General features: G+C 65.5%; 6 protein-coding genes across 6 annotated transcripts in view; 3 read left to right on the top strand and 3 right to left on the bottom strand.

Annotated features, from left to right (window-relative positions):
- Nucleotides 1–9: 9 nt before the first annotated feature.
- On the bottom strand, nt 10–1,515 carry EMIHUDRAFT_248779 (hypothetical protein; the record flags this gene model as incomplete). The annotated part of the gene is made up of 3 exons (XM_005761536.1): nt 10–693; nt 769–1,110; nt 1,252–1,515. Coding segments are annotated over 3 exons (1,290 nt in total), but the record flags the coding sequence as incomplete, so codon positions are not given.
- Nucleotides 1,516–1,926: 411 nt separating this feature from the next.
- EMIHUDRAFT_248778 (hypothetical protein) lies at nt 1,927–3,494 on the bottom strand (the record flags this gene model as incomplete). The annotated part of the gene is made up of 2 exons (XM_005761535.1): nt 1,927–2,050; nt 3,061–3,494. The coding sequence occupies 2 exons, from the start codon at nt 3,492–3,494 to the stop codon at nt 1,927–1,929; spliced, it is 558 nt and encodes a 185-aa protein (XP_005761592.1).
- A 2,065-nt stretch (nt 3,495–5,559) lies between these two features.
- On the top strand, nt 5,560–8,220 carry EMIHUDRAFT_120759 (hypothetical protein; the record flags this gene model as incomplete). Its single annotated transcript, XM_005761534.1, has 4 exons — nt 5,560–6,142; nt 6,265–6,850; nt 7,359–7,540; nt 7,874–8,220. 4 exons carry the CDS (start codon nt 5,560–5,562, stop codon nt 8,218–8,220), a joined length of 1,698 nt encoding a protein of 565 aa, XP_005761591.1.
- Nucleotides 8,221–10,535: 2,315 nt separating this feature from the next.
- EMIHUDRAFT_120758 (hypothetical protein) lies at nt 10,536–12,171 on the top strand (the record flags this gene model as incomplete). Its single annotated transcript, XM_005761533.1, has 3 exons — nt 10,536–10,858; nt 11,436–11,709; nt 11,827–12,171. The coding sequence occupies 3 exons, from the start codon at nt 10,536–10,538 to the stop codon at nt 12,169–12,171; spliced, it is 942 nt and encodes a 313-aa protein (XP_005761590.1).
- A 463-nt stretch (nt 12,172–12,634) lies between these two features.
- Nucleotides 12,635–15,388, bottom strand: EMIHUDRAFT_120757 (hypothetical protein; the record flags this gene model as incomplete). The annotated part of the gene is made up of 4 exons (XM_005761532.1): nt 12,635–14,182; nt 14,979–15,055; nt 15,159–15,231; nt 15,359–15,388. 4 exons carry the CDS (start codon nt 15,386–15,388, stop codon nt 12,635–12,637), a joined length of 1,728 nt encoding a protein of 575 aa, XP_005761589.1.
- Nucleotides 15,389–15,778: 390 nt separating this feature from the next.
- EMIHUDRAFT_120756 (hypothetical protein) overlaps nt 15,779–17,846 on the top strand; it is a gene marked incomplete at both ends in the record, with an annotated part of 3,511 nt that continues 1,443 nt past the window's right edge. Inside the window, 4 exons of the mRNA XM_005761531.1 lie at nt 15,779–16,246; nt 16,342–16,391; nt 16,702–16,822; nt 17,356–17,487. Coding sequence (XP_005761588.1) covers nt 15,779–16,246; nt 16,342–16,391; nt 16,702–16,822; nt 17,356–17,487 — 771 coding nt within the window. The remainder of the gene's footprint in view (nt 16,247–16,341; nt 16,392–16,701; nt 16,823–17,355; nt 17,488–17,846) is intronic.

Below are 17,846 nucleotides of genomic sequence, written 5' to 3'. Positions count from 1 at the left end.
GCGCCACACGAGCTCCTTGAGCGCCTCCATCCCGCGGTACTCCTTGCCAAAGGCGGAGACGCTCGACCAGCCCTCGTAAAAGTACTCCTCGAGCGACGCGTTGACGCGCGCCGCGCCGAGGCCGGGCCGCCACACGGCGTCGGTCGTGCGGACGACCCACTCGGCGCAGTGCTCGAGGAAGGTGGCGGGCGCGTCCTTGGTCGGCGGCTGCAGCGCCTCGTCCCCGCCCAGGAGGCAATCGTTGCTCCACGGTAGCGACTGGTCCGACGGCGTTGGCGGGGAGCCCGCTGCGCCCTCTGTACCCTCGCCCGTGGCGGCAAGCGGAGGCTCGTCGATAGGCCCGCACGGCGGCGGGACCACCGTGCGAACGAGCAGGTCGATTCCGAGCTGAGCGAAGAGGGCGGGCGTGTCGAACATGGCGTAGCCCTCCGTGGCAATGCCCCCCACCACGTGCCAGTGCAGGCCCACGCGCAGCCTCACACGCGAGCCGGTCGCCGCCTCGCCGAGGAAGCAGCCGCTGTGCGTGGCGTGCAGGTGGCCGTGCGCGGCGCAGTACGCACCCTCGCAGGAGAGGACATCGAGCTCGAAGGTGCGGCCGGAGAAGCCGCGGCGCAGCACGCCGATGAAGTGCTCGCGGTACTCGCCGCGCCCGCTCGAAAAGCCGACGCCCGACGGGCCGTAGAAGCGCATGTGCTCGTCCCAGAGCGGCCCGGCCGCGGCCGCCCCGCCCGGCTTCTCGAACCAGTCCTCGTCCAGGAGCACGCGCACCACGTCGCGGCTCAGCTCCGCCGAGGCGGGAGGCGTGAGCGGCGAGTATGGCGCCGGGATGCCGTCGATCCCCACCGGAGGAGCGAACCAGCCGTCGTCACGAACAGGTGCCACCGGCAGCACGCGGCGGCCCGCTTGGCGGAGCAGGTCGGGAAGGTCCAGCATCATCCAGTTGTACGCGATCTTGTCGCCCTTGAGCCGGTAGAAATCGCAGATGCGGATGAAGGCGGTGTCGTTGGTTGGCGGCATCCCGGCCAGCGGGCCATACCAGCGGCCTTTGGCGTACGTCGTGGTGGAGGCGGTCGCGTTCTCGGCGAGGAAAATGAGCTGGTTGAAGTAGACCTGCAGGCGTGGCACGCGTATGACAGGCGGCGCAAGCGGCGTGTGACAGGCGGCGCAAGTGGCGTATGACAGGCGGCGCAAGCGGCGTGTGACAGGCGGCGCAAGCGGTCGTTATGCTCGAGAGCGGGGCAAGTTTCCCACCTGGTCGAACGCGATGTTGAAGGGAACGTGCTCTCCGTCGAACCAGTCGCGGAGGCCTGTGAAGTTGCCGATGCCGTGCACCGTGTCATACACAAAGTCCTCAGTCCAGTAATCCTTCATGATGGCACTCCACGCGTCCCAGTCGTACACAGCCACGTGGTTTGCTATCACGTCATCCATTGCGCGGATGACTCGCTTGGCCACTGGAATCGGGTAAGGCAGCGCTGCCGCGCCGACCAGCAAAACGGCAAGACCGGTCGCCATCCCCCACAGCCGCGATGCGGCCTCGTCGATGCGATGGTCGCCTTGGCGATAGTCGCTTTGATGCGATGGTCGCCTTCGTAGCCACACAAAAGAAGAAATTCATCCGCCCCCCTTCCCTTTGTGAGCAGGCGCCTCGTGCAGGTGTGGACCCTGTCCTCCTCCCCTATCCCTCGTTTGAGTTGTCTGTTTTCTTTCTTTCTTTCTGCTGAAGGGGCGCCATCAGCATCGCCATCGGCAACCGCGACTTCGGGTTGGTAGCCGCCAAAGTACACAAAAATGTCAAAATCTGCCTGGGCGCGCAGTCTGGCGGGCCGCCGACCTTCACAGCTCAGAGCTCACATCTCGCTCCCGCATGCCGCCTCGGGGCCATGCCTGTACATACATGCACACAGAGAACAACAGTGGACAGAACTACTCCGAGTCTCCCGCCATCGCCTCCCGCGCCTTGGCGGTGAGCACGCGCGCTCGCTTCCCAATGAGCACGGCGGAGCCGCAGGGGCCGGTGTGCCCGAGAGGGCGGCCGCAGCCGAGCGTCCTCTTGCAGCTCAGGGCGTGCTTCTCTGGCGTCGACGGCACGCCGCCGCCGCCGCCGCCGCTCCCGCCCGCCGCCGCGGCAGCGCCGGCGCCGCTGGTCGAACGCCGGAATGGCCGCCGGGGCGATGGGGCGCCCTTGACGCTGCCGTCCCCTCCGTCCCCGGAAACGCTACCGCTGTCGCTGCTGCTGCCGCCGCCGCCGTCGCTGCTGCTGCCTGCCGCCCTGCTGGCACCGCTGCTAGTGCTGCGGCTGCCGCTGCCGCTGCTGCCGATACTGCTGCTGCGGGAGAGAGCCATGAGGGAGAGGGCTGCAACCACCTATAGGAGAATGGACGGTGGGCTGTGGACCGTGCGCTGCGTTCAGCGCCTGGCCAGAGAGTTTGTGAGAAAGTGGAGGGAGCGGCGGCAGAGGACGCGCAGACCCACCCGTGCGCGCACCCGTCTCGAGTGCTACGTTGCGATGACTTTGCGATGACTTTTGCGGCGTCTCTCGGATCTGGGGCAACCACCGGCGGCTCTGCGACGGAGAGTGCCTCGGAGGCTGCGGTTCGGCAAGCCGCCGCCTGGAGCGCCAAAAGTGCGCTGCGTTGCGTGCCGCCGCCGCCGCCGCCGCAGCCTCCGCCTCCGCCGCCGCCACCGCCGCAGCCCATCATTGCAAGGCTCGCAGCGCCGGCTTCCACCCCCGCCGCCGCGCTATTCCGCAGCGGCGGCCCACGAGCGGGCGCCTCCCGTGCCGTCCCTGCCGCCTCCGCCACCGACAGCGCACCGCCGCCACCGCCGCCGCTCTGGGCGTGCGCCTCTACAAGTAGCTCGAGCAGCAGACGCACCCGCACAAGCATCGCCTCCTTGGGGGGCGAAGAGGGAGGGGGGGGGAGGGGGGGTCGGAGACGGAGGTGTGAGAAGGGGGACGCGAGGCGAGGAGGAGTGGTGGGCGAAGGGGAGGGCGGAGTGAGCCAGGGGGAGATTGCGGGAGACGCCTGGGCGTGGGCGCTTGAAAGCGAGGCCTGCAACCGCTCGAGTGTCAGCATGAGCGTTTCGCCGGCCTGCTCCTCCTCGCGGAGCTCTTCGCACAACCGCGCCAAAGCCGACTCCGCGTTCGGCGCCCGCGACACGTGAGGGTCTTGGGGCGCCTCCGGTCTCCGCCGCTCGTTAGGCTTCGGGCGCTTGCGCATGATGGTCTTGGCCAGCGCGGGCGCATCGCGGCGGAACGACATGTGGTGCCACGTGTTGTTTGAGCCCGGGCTGATTGTGAATGAGTGCGCGTGAAGCGACCGTGAGAGAGACGGATAGCTGCAGTGGCCGAAGAACCTGGGAATGACGTCTCGAGCGAGCCGCTCGGGGTTGGTGACCCATACGTGCGTACCGTCCTCGCTCCAGCCGATGCAGTCGTGCCCGGAGGACACCAACTCGTGAAGTTTTGCGCCGAACGTGGGCACGAAAGGCATCTGGAGAGAGGCAGCTAATGACCCCACACACAGCTCCGTCCAAGATCAGATCGGTCTCGTCGTCGTTATGCTTCTCGATATCTCGTTCACAGATTGAAAATACCTCGCCTGCTCCAGTCCAGTTGCGCACGTATCGGGTTGAGCGTGCGGGCCGTATACAACCCGGCGGGAGCGAGAACTGGGCGATCGGCGAGATCGACCCTGGCGGCCGAAGGGCCTCGGAGGGTGGCCCAAATAGGGGTCACATGGCCCCTCCGCATCCTACGGGCTGATTTGCTTTGGACGAACCATTCCGAGTGGTCGAATAGGGGCGATCGGGCGTGCGACGGTGCGAGCTTACGGAAGAGACTCGGATGGAGGGAATAAAGGTACTTGACACAGTAAGTCCTTAGGACTGGTAAATTGGTGTGATCGTGAAAGCTGGTCAGCCGTGCGTCTTACGCATGAGTGGGAGCTGTTTGGCGGTCGGGTGGGTGCGGGGAGCTTGGGAGGCGAGCCGGTCATGCGTGCGGAGCGCGTTCGGGTACGGTCGGTGCGGTCCTCGGCGGTCGCGGCGTTGCCCGTTCGTGCCGTTCGACCGTTCGAGCCGGTCGGTATGCGTGACGGAGCGGTCTGTGAGGGCTGGGGCCGTAGGAGCTAACGTAACGAGGCGTGTTGTTCACTGATTACAAGTGCTAGTGCGCAGCCTCTAGAGTCCTAGTCTCGTAACGAAGCTCGTATTCTTGCATCTTAGATCTTGTGCCACATACGCACATAGTGGGTGAAACTTCTGGAGACGGGGAACTAAAGCCGCAAGTCAAATGAGCTGAGGGAAGGACAAGGAGTCCAGCACCAGCATCCAGCTCAACGCAACGAGAGTTTCAGATGATCAGAGACGCGGTGAAAAAACCGCTCGGCTGTGTAAAAACCGTATGTTCAATGTTGTACTGTACAGTAAGAGACTTTGTGTTAGAAACTGCGCTTCTGGGCCAGTCAGTCAGTTTCTAACGTCGGTTACAGATAAACTGATGGTCCCGGGGAGGAATGTGATGAAGTTTTCGAGCGGCACTGAGGCGCCCACCACCCTAGTCAGGAATGTGCTGACAATGTCTGAAGTGACAGCGACCTTGATTCCTTTTGGCTGGAATGGGTGAACTCCTGGGATGCAGCGCGCGTTCTCATGGATACGGCGCACCCGCTCGTCCTCCGAGAGACGCAGCGCGTCATGCGTATTTGCCAGCTCGATCTCACGGACGGGCTCATTATCAAAAGTACTGCACCTCAGACTCGCTGTGGCGAGCGCGGCCTGATCCTTGGATGTGCGCTTTGGTGGTATTAAAGATGGAGAATCGAATGACAAACTCTTTCGCATCACAAAAACTCGAAAAACCAAAGAAAATATTAAAAAAGATCTTCTTGCGATGTCCGACGACGTCGACGATCCCCCCCGCAGCAGCCAAAAGCTGCTCCCTCGAACCGCGGCCGACTCTTGTCTACCATCGCGGCCGCAGGCCCGCAGCTGTTGAGCTCTCCAGAACGCAGAAGAATGGTGCCTCATATGCTGCCTTCTCCCTGCGGATGCTGCCGGCGAGCCTGGCGGTCCGCTGTACTACAAGGAAGTGTTGACTCGATTCTACCTCGAATTCTTCTACCCCCACGACTCGGAACGCGAATGTGACAGGACCATCGGGTCCTTCAGCCACCAAAGTGAAATCACCCGAGAGCAGCTGAGCCTGCCTCTGGCCTCGCCTCCCACCTCTCCTTCAGGCATTCGTGGCATCCTATGGGTCGTCCAGAGTATCGACCTCTGGCGAGTCAGCCAGCCCCACTTTGAGGGCGCCATGAAGTACAGAGATCGCCACCTCGCTGGCCTCTCCGCAAGGCCCCCCGACCGCGTCGAACTCATCGGCGCGGGCTCTCTCGGCTACGGGACCGGCCCCAGCTTCGGCTGAGGGCTGACAAGCTGCCGAGCCCAAATCACTGTGAGAGTCGTGATTTCTTGTTGGTTTTCTAAAACCTCATTGATGTTGCTAAAAATCTCTCTCGAGGACAACAGGGCAGTCTGGACACGCACGCATCACGGGGGATGTCTTTCATTGTTACCGGCTCGCCGTGGTTGCTCCGCCGCTGGACAGCCCTCTCCACCACCCTCGCCACAGGGATGTACCACTTCCAGATGAGAAAAAAGTGGAGCTCGCTTCAGATTGTCGATCAGCTTCCGTGGGCGACGGCGCCCTTCGACGACCTGTCGATCAGGCCAATGTTGCTCCTTTCGGCGCTTCAGCCGCATCGCGCGGGCACGCGCGCCGCGGCGCCGGTGCTGCAGCAAGACCGGGCCACGCAGAGGCTCGGCGTCGCCCCGCCGGGCGAGTACCCCATGGGCGGCTACCCGCCCCCTTTCCAGGGCGGCCAGCAGCAGCGCGGCTTTGCACAGCAAGGGTACCCGCAGCAGGGCGGGTACGGAGGCGGCGGGCGTGGACGATACGGGGGCGACGGCGCCGCGACGCCGGCGATGGCGGCACAGGCGGCGAGGGCGGCGGAGGCGGCGGCCGCTGCCGCAGCAGCCGCGGCTGCGAGGGCGAGGGAGATGGAGTTTGAAGCCTTCCAGCAGCAGCCGGGGTACCCCCCGCAGCAGCGCGGCGCGTCGGGGTATCCCCCGCGGCAGGGCGGTGCATCGAACTACCCCCGGCAAGGCGGGTACGGCCAGCAACGAGGCAAAGCAGTCTATTCGACGGGATGCCGCCAGATGAAAGGGACGGCAGACCGCTCATTCCTTGTTGCTGTCGTGTAGGCGGATACCCGCCCCAGGGTGGCTACGGCGGCCCGCCGCGCGGCGGCGGCTTTGGCGGCCAGCAAGCCCCCCCGCGGGAGGGCGGACAGGGGGGCTACGCCCCTCCGCGGGGCGGCTTTGGCGGCCAGGGCTTCCCGCGGCAAGGCGGGCAGGGGTACCCACCTGCCCAGGGTCAGGGCCCAGGCGGGTACCCGCGGCCAGGACAGCCCGGCGGGCTCGGCGGGCAGCAGTACGGAGGCGGCCAGTACGGCGGCAGCGGGCAGCAGTACGGGGGCGGCGGCCAGTACGGAGGCGGGCCGCAGTACGGAGGCGGGCCGCAGTACGGAGGGCAGTCCGGCTATGGCGGGCAGTCCGGCCGGGGCTACGATGGCGGCGAGGGCTTCGGCGCTGAGATGCCGATGCCCGGCCGCGAGAAGGAGTACGAGGACTGGATGAAGGGCGGCGGTGGCATGGGCGGCCCCTCCGGGCCCGCCTCCCGGCCTCCACCCATCGACGACGACCGCCGCAACCGCTCACCAGGATTGAAGAACAACTTTTACGACATCCCGACCTCGGACTTCAAGCGGCCCTGGACCGGCGCGCGCCGGTAGCTGTTGCCATCGGGCATGGTGCGGCGACAGCAGCACACCCATCGCTGGCAGCGATGGAGAAGGGTGTGGCGGGCGGGCGGCGCGGTGAGGGAGCTTCGAGCCGACTTGCAAGAACGACCTTGGCTTCAAATCGCGGTGCGCCCTCGTGTAAAACGCGTGCGTGTGTCATGTGTGTGTATTCTCCTCTGGCTGGGCGGTGGGGGTGGCGTGCGGACGCGCCAGTCATGGAAATCTCTAGTCTTTCTTACATCTTAGAGAGATTGAGAGCGGACGGACACGGTGAGACCCCTGAACCGCTGAACCTGAAGATTTCCGGGCAGATCTCAGTCTCTAGTTTCCCGCCCTTGAGATCTCCAGTCTCGCTCCCAATACGTGCATCACATTTGTGACGGTGTCACAACTTTGATCAACCATATCTCGATAACTACCATGTCGTTGTCGACGCTCATGAAAGTCTCGGACTCTCCCCATAGAGCCGTACCCCAAAGTCTCACTAGGAACTAGGTGTAACCGCCGAGCCATGGCGCGCGTAGCTATGACAGGGACCGCGGCCGCGGAACCGGCGGCGGACGGGGCTGGCGCGCAAGCGCCGGCCACCGTCGTGCCGCCGGGGAAGCGCAGCGGACGCTGGAATAGCTCCGATCGCGCGCAACTGGAGGACGCGGTGGGTGTCGCAAGGTTGTTCGGTGCGTCTTGTGTCAAGGTGATAAGGCCTGGCTACGCGACATCGAGGTCGACCTGAAGCACGAGAAGGCCGCGGGCGACCGCGAGTCGGTGAAGAGGCGGCGGAGCGCTCGTACATCGAGCGCACCGCGCCGAAGGAGAAGGAGCTCACAGATGAGCAGCTCGCGGCAAAGGCCGCGGCACGCAAGGCCAAGAAGACCAGGCAGAGAGAGCGCCGGGCGAAGGAGGCCGAGCGCGCCGCGAGCGCGCCGCGAGCGAGGCCGAGCGCGCGGAGCGCCCGCGCGCGCAGCTACGCACGAACATCGAGTACGTGATGGACGGGCTACGGTCTGCAGCTGCGCGGGCGCGCAGCCAGGCGGGGTCCAAGACTCGGGTCACCTATTCGCTGCCCCCAGAGAGGGACGACGGATATCGGCGCGGCCCTAGCGTGGTGTGCGCCACGGTCCCCCAGGGCACCGTGGCGACGACCGTCGCCTCGGACTGGCTCGCGAACGAGCTGGCCGAGCACGGAGAGATTGATGCGGCATGCCGCGACAAATATGTCATGCACCTGATGACGGCCGCCGGCGCCTCGGCGCCGGCCGACGCCGTGTTCAGGTTCACGGCTGGCGAGGCGATGCAGACCGAGGACGACGACGAGGACACCGACCGCTCCGAGGAGGGGAGGGTGTCCGACTTGTAGCTGGCCTCACCCATATCTTACCCTCTGCCCCCCCCTCCTGCGACCCCCCAGGCTAGATGGAGTAGTCACAGATAAGCCGGATGAAGATTCTGCCCCACACAGCCCCTTACCCCTTCACCCTCGCCTCGCTGCTTGGTGTTTCTCTGAACACGTAGACGACCACGCTGTGGGGGTTGTGTGCGGGTTGTGTCTGGGAGGGAGGGAGTGGGGTGCAGGTTGTGCTCACCCACGGCACCGGGCCGGTGCTTGCACTTTGAATGCCGTGGGGCTCCTGCCCGTGTCCCGGGCGTGGAGATGCGAGGGTCGCCCCCCCTTGCCCCACCACTTTGTGTGTGTGGAGACGTTTACCTTACCTTACCTCTTACCTCATGTGTCATGAAAGTAGGCGCAATGCATCGGGCGCCGGGCGCCCAGTTGATTGCGCCTACTTTCATGAGAGAGAGCGTCGACAAGCACAAGAATCAAGATAGTTATCGAGATATGGTTGATCAAAGTTGTGACACCGTCACAAAAGTGATGCGGGAGCGAGACTGTCTCCAAAATCTTCGTCGTACGTCGATATACTTCAGCCACGAAATCTCAGTCTTCCCGTCGCTCGGTGTGAGTTTCTAGAGGAAGCGCGTGAGATCTCAAAAGTCAAATGGCCAAGATTTTCCTTTTCGCTTTGGGTATTGGGAGTTTGAGATTTCGGTGGAGGAGAGACTGAGACTGCAAGCAAGAGAGATTCCGTTTTCGATGCAGAATGCTGTGAACTTCCTCAACCTTGAACCTTCCAACGCCTTTATCCTCCTTTATCTCGCATCGTTCGAAAAACATCGCTTGCGGGACCACCGAAATCTAGGGCAGCGTGACTCGAGATTTGAGATTGAGACTGATAGCAGCACGCTCGGCTTGCAATGCTTTGCGCCGCCGACACCTTGAGGAGCGAGAGCACGTCCGAGAGCGCAAAGAGCGCGGCGTCCAGCGGCGGCGGCGACGGGAAGTCTTCTTTCGCGAGCCGCTCGTCGAGCCACGTCTTGGCGGCGGCGCCGCCCGCCGGACACCTTGTCAAACTTCTTGATGATCTTTTTCCATGCATCATGGCCATGATGTTGATTCGAGCACAGCGATCCAGCTCGACAATCGCAGTCCCCGCTGCCTCGACATTGCGTCCCGACGCCTCGAGGTCCAGGTTAGCGGTGCAGAGCGAGAAGTGGATCCGCGCGCGAGTGTCGCTTCGATGGATGTGCGTCAAGGACTGGCACGCCCCCCGATTTGGGCCATCCCCTTGTCCAAAGTTCGAGTGATAGCCAAAGATACACTTGACTATACGTTTCAAAGATACAACATTATACCATTTCTCCGGTGTATCTTCGTAGATACACGGAGGAGTGTAGATCTATCTTCTCTCATGACACGAACCTCCCTCCTTGGAACCTACCTCCCAAGGGGGGGGGGCGTGCCGGTCTTGATGTGCGTGACTGGCCTCCGGCGGACAAAATTTGCGACGCGCTTCCAGTTCAAAGGAGACAATGCGCAGGAAGCCCACGCACGGGTCAGTCTCTTCGCCTCCCGCGGAAATCTGAGCCGCCAGGGTGTCGCCGGCGGCGGCGCGAAGCTGCTCGGGCCGGTCGAGAACCTCCTTCAGACTTGCGTAAGCGATGTAGTGGTTGCGGAGATCGATGGGCGCGCGGCTCACGGCCTCGGCGATGCGCTCTCCAAAGGCGACCATCGTTGGCAGCGACGTCGGGGGAAGGAAGGATAAAGCCACAGCTGTGTACCAAGCGAGCACACAGATACCCCTCGAAGCTTTCGGGCGGCGTCCTCGGCGTCTCACGATTCGATTCCAAGGCGGGCGGTGACCAGGCGGTGACACCGGTATACACAGCGGCAGCCCTCTTGAGAATCGTGCTTTTGGGGTGATTTTCGAAGGGCGTAGGGCGAGGTCTCGGCCGCCGCTCACGCCAGCGAGTCCCCGTTGCCCAACCCCTCAGGGGTGAAACCCACCGCTCTTCATACTCGTTTATTCACGAGGCGACCCCAGGGAACCGTGGGCAGGTTCCCTAGGGGCGTGCTGTGAACAAACAGCGAAGAAGACGCCTGCGGTAACTTGCGGTGAAACCAGCACGTCTCCGGGTTGTGCACCTGGGTTGTGCCCACGAGTCCTCGTTCCAGTCGCCCCGGTCCCGAGCCCGGTGTGCACCGCAGCGTGACCACGCTCGTCGCCACCCTTTCGGTCTCTTGCGCGTGAGCGGAGCGACGCCGCCCAGCGCGGTTCGCTGTGAGCCACACTCTCGACCGCGCCACACTCTCGGCAGAGAGCTCGCAAGTGCCACATGGGTGCAGCCGCCGGGCCAAAGATCGCTCTCTTCACCACCTACACCAGCGACTATCAGGCCGGACCGCTCTGCAGCCGCGTCAACCAAGCTTACGCCACGCGGCACGGATACGGCTGGGTCGAGGCCGTGGGCGATCCGTCTCGCCGCAGAGCCGCCGGCCACGACCCGCCGGCTCGTCACCCCACCTGGGACAAGGTCTCGCTGCTGCTCGAGCTGCTCGATGGGCTTTTGGCGGGCGCCTCGCCGCGCGGCCTCTCGCCGGCGACGACACACCTCTTGTGGATCGACGCGGACGCCGTTGTCCTGCGGCACGAGCGGCGGTTGGAGGAGCTTCTCGACTCGCTCCCAGCAGGCGCGCCCACGACGCCCTTCTCCTTTGACCCGCCGGCCCCGCCCCCCTCCGCCTGGCGACTCGCCTCCCGCTGATCAAGTAGCCGGCTCTGGACGCCTCTCTCCGTGCCAGAGCCGGAGGATACCTCAGCGCACAAGCCTCGCGTCGCGTGAGCAGTGCGCCGCGGCCCGGACGCACCGGCGCGGGTGCTTTATACGCGCGTCCACATCCGTCAACGTCGCTTCTCCCGCTCCCTTCGCCGCGCGGGCCCGGATGCCATCCCCTCTCGCGCCGACCCCGAGCCTCCCGGAACCTTCCCGGAACCTTCCCACAGACGTCGAGCTCCTAATCGGCGAAGACCTCACGCTCGCCTGCCTAGAAGCGGAATACGCATTCTTGGACTCCAACCAGCGCTCGGGAGGAGACGCGTTCAGCTGTGATCGACCGTGTTCAGCCGCATTCCCTGTATTCGCGTCGCTCGTATTCACACTCGGTATTCACACGGTGCTCGGATACACTTCACGACACCGTTGTCCCGCCCTGACGTTGGCGTATTCAGCACGTAGGCTCGCCTGCGCGCTCAACGCCGGCGTGTGGCTCGTGCGCGTGTCCGAGTGGGCGCGCTCGCTGTGGCGCGACGTCTGGGCCGCCGACGCGTCGCGCCGCTTCTGGCAGAGGCCCCACCACGAGCAGTCTTGCCTGCTGCACCAGCTGGCTCTCCGCGGGCAGCCGCTCAAGCAGGCCTGCCCCTTCCACTCCTTTGCGGGAGGCCAGCTCCTCAAGCTCTCGCAGCGCGTCGCCGTCCTGCCGCGGCACGCCTTCAACACCAACCGCGGCGACGTGCGCCCGCACGGCCCGCATCGCGCCGCCCCCGCCCTCGGCGCCGCGCGCGAGGCTTGGCCGCCGTGGCGCGGCCAGCCCCTGCCCGCCCTCCCCCCCGCGGGAGAGCTCGTGCAGGCGGGCGGGCGCGGCATGGCGGGCGCGGCGGATGCGCGCTGCGAGTTTGTCTTCCACGCGGCCGGCCGGCCGGCGGTCCTCGGCGCCGCGCCGGGCAAGCTCGAGGCGCTGCGCGCCATGCTCACGCACGCCGGCCTCGGCGGGTTCCTGAGGCACGGAGCGGCCGGCGCTGGCGAGGCCCCGGCGGCCGCCGACGGAGGGGCAGGCGGCGGGGAGGAGTCGCGCTTGTTCGGGTCCCTCGCACTCCTCGATTCGCTCATCGTCGCCACGCGCAACGGGGCGCTGCTTTCCGCTGCAGCTTGCCCGCCCGGAGCCGGACCTTTGAAGACGTGTGAGGCGGGGTAGCGGCATGGGTAGCGGACGAAGAGCTGCACTGTAATATAAATAAATAGATGCAGACGGACCCATGCGCCGATTCTCCTGCATTCGTCTGGTGTGCCGGCCTGCGAAGTGCGATGCCACTTGCCAGCCTGCGTGCCCGCTGCACCCACCCACCGTGCACACGTCGACTCGTGGCTTCGTGTATCAACAGCAGACACCATATTCCCGATCCCCACACGCCTTGGCTTCGGTGTTTTCCAGGCGCTCTGCGGCGAGATACGGCTCTACACACGTACACGTGGTCGGTCACAAGGAACAATACGTATATTTGAACAAAAAGGAGCAGTGTCCAGTGAGAGTGACGGAGTCCGCAGGAGCAGCAGGCAGCACCGCAGGTTTGAGTTCTACACCACGTACGGTACGTATAGCTTGACCGCAAAGCGTGCCGGCCGAATGAATTACGCCGGCCACACGGGAACACCATGATTCATCTACTCACTGTGGGTGGCCCACTCGCAACAACTGTGTCGCCATCAACATGCACTGTTCCGCAGTGAGTGAGTGCTTCCTCTACGTCTGCGCGTGATGCGCCGACCAGCAGCGCCCCCATCTTTGTAACCAGCTCGCCACCTTCACCGCCGCCCTCACTGCCGCCAGCTCCACCGGCAACCTCAGAAGCAGCCTCGCCGCCGGCCCCACTGTTAGCGGCGGTAGCGGCGGCGGCGGCAATGGCGGTGCCGATGGCCTCGCCGCTGCCAGCCTCGCCGCCCGCGGCTGCCAAAAGGCGCTCGATCCAACGCCGCGCCTCGGGGAGTGAGCGCGTAGCCACCGCCTCCCGGAGCAAATCGCGCGCGCGACAGAGTTCGGTCCGCAGGATGGCAAGGGTGGAGGCGGTGACCATGCCTCCGAGGTCTCTGGTCGGCTCGAGCGGGTCCTCAATCGCAAAGTGCTGCGCTGCCCGCGGGTCGAAGCATGGGCAAGAGGAGAGCGGCTGCAGCCCTCCGGCGGAGACGCACGCAGCGAGGGCCAGGCCAGCCGGCGATCGGTCCGACAGCAGCTGCAACGCGGTGTCGAAGAAGTTGGTGAGCAGCAGCGGGAGTCTCGGCGCGGGTAACGGGGCCGCCTTCCAAAACTTGCGCGCGGCGGCGGCGTTTCCGCAAAAGGAGTAGCTCACGGCACGGCCATCGGGCGTCCGCGCGGTGTTCGCGACCAAAGCCCACGGAGGAGCCAGCCCTTGGAGGTTGGGCAGCTGCCCGAGGTGCTGCAGGTGGCAGATGGCGAGAAGCGACCACGCGTAGCTCGACGGGAAGCAGTGCCGCGCCGAGCATACCCGCCGCGCCCTTGCCCACGCCTTGACCAGCAAGCAGAGCTGCCACGCACACTCGTCCACCTCCATGTACGTGCGAATCAGCCGCGTGTTGTCGAGGGCGATGACGTTCCCGACCGAGACGTCGACAACAAGATCCGAGGTGAGGACCAGCGGCGCTCCCGCAGGCGAGGACCAGTCGCTCGGGAAGGTTATTGTGCAGATCGGGACTCGCGCGGCGAGCACCGCCGTCGCCGTGACGCCTGGCACTGAGCCAAACGCGTCCGCAATGTCCGACAACAAGCGGCGCTGCAGCTCCGGCGGCAGCTCGAGCAGCACTGTCAAGTCGATGTCAGATGCGGAGCTGCCGAGCAGCGATGTGGCACTCCCGTAGGCGAGGACCAGCGGCGCTGGACTGTGTAGCCGCGCCGCATTTTGCGCCACCAGCTGCGGCGGCGCCGAGGCGAGCCACGAGCGGCAGAAATGGTCTAGCTGCGGGACGGTGCGCGAGAAGATCTTGTCGCGGCGGTCTCTCGCGTACCCACTCGGAGGCTCAAGCCTCGCGCGCGCCTCAAGCGCCCTGCCACACCAGATCGGAGTCCGCTGGCCGGCGGCGGCCTCCGTCGCACTACTCGACCCGTGCGCGCCGTCCTCCATGCGCTTGATCGCAACCACCGCGCCGCCCGCCGCGCGCAGATTGCGCATCCCCTGCTCGCGCAGCTGCTGGGCCTGCGCACCGGGGCGGGGAGCGGGTGGGGAGCGGGCGGGGAGCGGCGAGGCGGCGTGGCGCTATGGCGGCCTTCTCCGCCAGCTTGGCGGCCTTCCTCTCCGCCTTGCTCGACGGCTTTTTCTTTCCCGCCGTTGTGCCTGTGGCGGCGGTCGAATCCGCCGCCCGCTCGTCCAGCCTTCCGCTCTCCTCGAGCGCCGCCACAGGCACCACCCTGACGCCGCCACAGGCACCACCCCGACGCCGCCTCTCCTCGAGCGCCGCGGATGATGGGGATGACATCGGCGATCCCGGTTGACTCGACTGCACCCGGTTGATCCCCACCCATCATCAGAGAGGGTTCCCTCACACGCCTGCTTGGAGGCGCAGGTGGAGGTGCTGCACCCCTCCCCTACCCCCACGGTACCTCCACCCATCCGACAAAATCGCGAGTGGACCTCCGGGTTCGGAAAAGAGAGGGACAAGAAGTCGGTCTTGAGCAAGTGCTTGCTCGTTGTGGTGTGGCCCTGCGGGCTGCGCCGGGGCCCGCCCCGCTAGATCCGCTTTTGCGCGACGCCCGTTGAGGAATGACACGCTCCCTCGGGGCCTGTGGTCCGTTTAAAAATCGGCTTTGCGAGGCAAGACATGCTCTGTGTTGCACCTGACTGCTGACTCCTCTCACCGATCCAGCGGGGGCCTTATTGTTCCCGCAGCCACGGGCGCCCTCGGCCCCACCCTGCCGCCTCGTCCGGCGGCGGCTGATCCTCGCCTCGGCTGGCCGCCCGCAAAAGCGGCCGTCCCCGACGGCTGCCTGCCCACCGGCCGCCGCTCTTGCGCCTCCTTGCGCGCCCGGTCGGCCGTCTCAGCCGCCTCATCATACAGCAGCTCGAACTCGCCTATACCGCACGCAAGCCGGTGGGGCGTGAACGCGTGTGACGCCCGCCGCGTCACGAGAGCCGCCGGGCTCGCCGTGGCGGGCAGGCACCTCGCCGCCCTCACCCGGCGTATGCCGCATAATGGCGGCGCCGCGGCCGTGCTCGAGAAAGTCGCGCGGGACGGCGAGGTCGAGCACCTGTGCGGGCGGTGGCAGTGGTGGGGAGGGTGGCGACGGGTCATGGCAGGGGCGGCGCGAGCAGGGGATAGGTTGATGGCGGGATATCGTCATGGGTTTCTCGGCTTTGACTCCATCTCGACGTCACCTCGGCAATGAGCTGCATCTTGAGCAGCATCGTGCAGGTTGATGCCTCGCCAGCCCCGCCGTCTACACGCCGGACGGTGACACTAATCCCTCAACTGGCGTCCTGCTGTTTGTTGCGCGTACTCCTCGTACCTCATGTATCTGTGAACGTGAAGAGAGTGGTACCAGCACTGTGGGTCGTTGCGGCACGCAAGCGGCAAGGGGGGCCTCCCGGACGCATGATCCTAGCCCAATACATCCCACGGAGCACATCTCGATTTTTGATAGAATTAAATCCACTGCCCGGGCACGGTACTAATGGTCGAGTTTTGGCCCGGTGCCCTTCACGGCACCAAACCGCCGCTGCCCTTCACGGATCCCTTCACGGCCTTGTCGAAGCCGGAAGGGCCGTGTGCACGCTCCTCCCGCTCGGCTGCCCGCAATGATCGCCGACATCGAGCTGCTTCCTGATGCCAGCAACGAGCTGAAGCAGGCCATCAAAACAGCCGTCTCAGGCACGGGCCTTTCCCACACCGTGCATGCCCACGGAGCAACGGTGAAGGGGCAGGCAGAGGCCGTGTGGACTGCGGCGCGCGCTGCGTTCGACGCATGCATCGCCGCCGGTGCATCCACGGAGACGGTGCTCCTCAAGATGCGCTGCGGCGATGGTGAAAATGGAGCAGCCGCCTCGGCAGTCAAAACCACCGCCTCCGCTGCCGCCACAGCAATGGTCCCGCAGCGCCCAAGCCCATTCGGCAGCGGTGTGCGCAAGCTCCAAGTCGTCGACTGCCACTGCGGTGGCGAACCGGCGCGCGTCATCGTCGGTGGCATGCCGCACGTCCACGGCGCTTCCATGGTGGAGGTGCGGCAGCGCTTTGCAAAGGCGCGGGACAGCCGAGATCTAGCCGAGGTGCCGCCGAGATGTGGGAGCGCTCAGCAGAGGCGTCACCCTCGTGCACGCCCCACGAGCAGCGCCCGCTGCTCACGCCGCGCGGTGTGCGGTAGGACTTCGACCACTACCGCGCTCTCTTGCTGCACGAGCCGCGCGGCTACCCGTGTCAGAACGCCGACTTTGTCCTGCCTGCGTCCCTAGATGCGGGAATGCAGCTCCGAGCACTCCGACGAGCACGCGAGAGGACGCGCATTCCACTGTGGCCCGCTAGATTCCGCTGCATTCCGCCGCGTTTGCTCTACTCGTGTTCTCTCGGTGAGTACACGGCACGAGGCCGTGTTCCCGCCCTGGCTCTGGCGTTCGGCAGTGGCTCTAGTGGAGAGGCGTTCTCTGCAGTGACTCTATGGCAGTACCTCTGGCGTCCGGCAGTGGCTCTCGCGTCCGGCAGTGACTCTGGCGCCCTCCCGCTGCAGGCCTCCGACACGGCCAGAGGCGGCGTTCGGCGTGGTGGTGGCGGAGCAGGGGAAGATCTACCCTGCCATGTCGGGCCACAACGTGATCTGCGTCGCCACTGCCCTCCTCGAGACTGGGATGGTCCCGATCGAGAGAGGCTCTGCCACCACGACCTTCCACCTCGACCTGCCGGCCCCGAGCTCCTAGATGCGAGATCACACGAGATCACACGAGATCACACGAGATCACACGACCTCTCACCTCGACCTGCCGCCCCCGAGCTCCTAGATGCGAGATCACACGAGATCACACGAGATCACACGAGATCACACGAGATCACACGACCTCTCACCTCGACCTGCCGGCCCCGAGCTCCTAGATGCGGGAGAAGAGCACCCCAATGTCTCTCCCGCTCTCCCCCTCCCTCCTCTCCACTGCCTCTCCTCTCCACTGCCTCTCCTCTCCACTGCCTCTCCTCTCCACTGCCTCTCCTCTCCACTGCCTCTCCTCTCCACTGCCTCTCCTCGGCGTACTGCCTCCCCTCACTGCTGCCCCTCAATTAGCACTCGACTCGGCGGTCTTGCACCGCTGTCGCGCGATGCTCTGAAGACACAGCACGAGACTGCACTCCCACCCCCAGCTCCCCTGCATCCACATCCATGTCCATGCACCAGGCTGGGCTGGTGCAAGTCAAGGCGCAGTGCGAGCACGGCAAGGCGACGCAGGTCGAGCTGCGCAACGCGCCCGCCTTCTGCCGCCCTTGCGACATGGGCGTCGAAGTCGACGTGCCGCTCGGCGTGGGCAAGGTGACCGTCGACATTGCGTACGGCGGCATGTTTTACGTCATCGTCGACGCCGCTTCGGCCTGCGCTCCTCGCTGCCGTGCCACCCGGCCACCGCGCGTGCCTCGCCTCACACCCGGCTGCTCGGGGTGCTCTCCAGGTGGGGCTGGTGCTCGAGCCGCAAAACGGGCGCGAGATTTGCAGGATCGGCGCCGCCTCCTCCCGCCGCCCCTCCCCCCTTCCCGCGCCCTTCCCGCGCCCTTCCCGCGCCCCCGCCCCTGCCTCCTCACCTCCTGTCGGCACCGGAGGCGCAGGCTCGGAGAGATGATCAAGGTCGCAGCTCGAGAGCAGCACCCGGCACGCCGATAAGGGGGAGAGGGGGG

The sequence above is a fragment of the Emiliania huxleyi genome (assembly GCF_000372725.1).
Source record: "Emiliania huxleyi CCMP1516 unplaced genomic scaffold EMIHUscaffold_703, whole genome shotgun sequence".
NCBI classification, from domain to species: domain Eukaryota; phylum Haptophyta; order Isochrysidales; family Noelaerhabdaceae; genus Emiliania; species Emiliania huxleyi.
The sequence above is the reverse complement of the archived record's forward strand: the minus strand, read 5'-3'. Positions and strand labels throughout refer to the sequence as shown.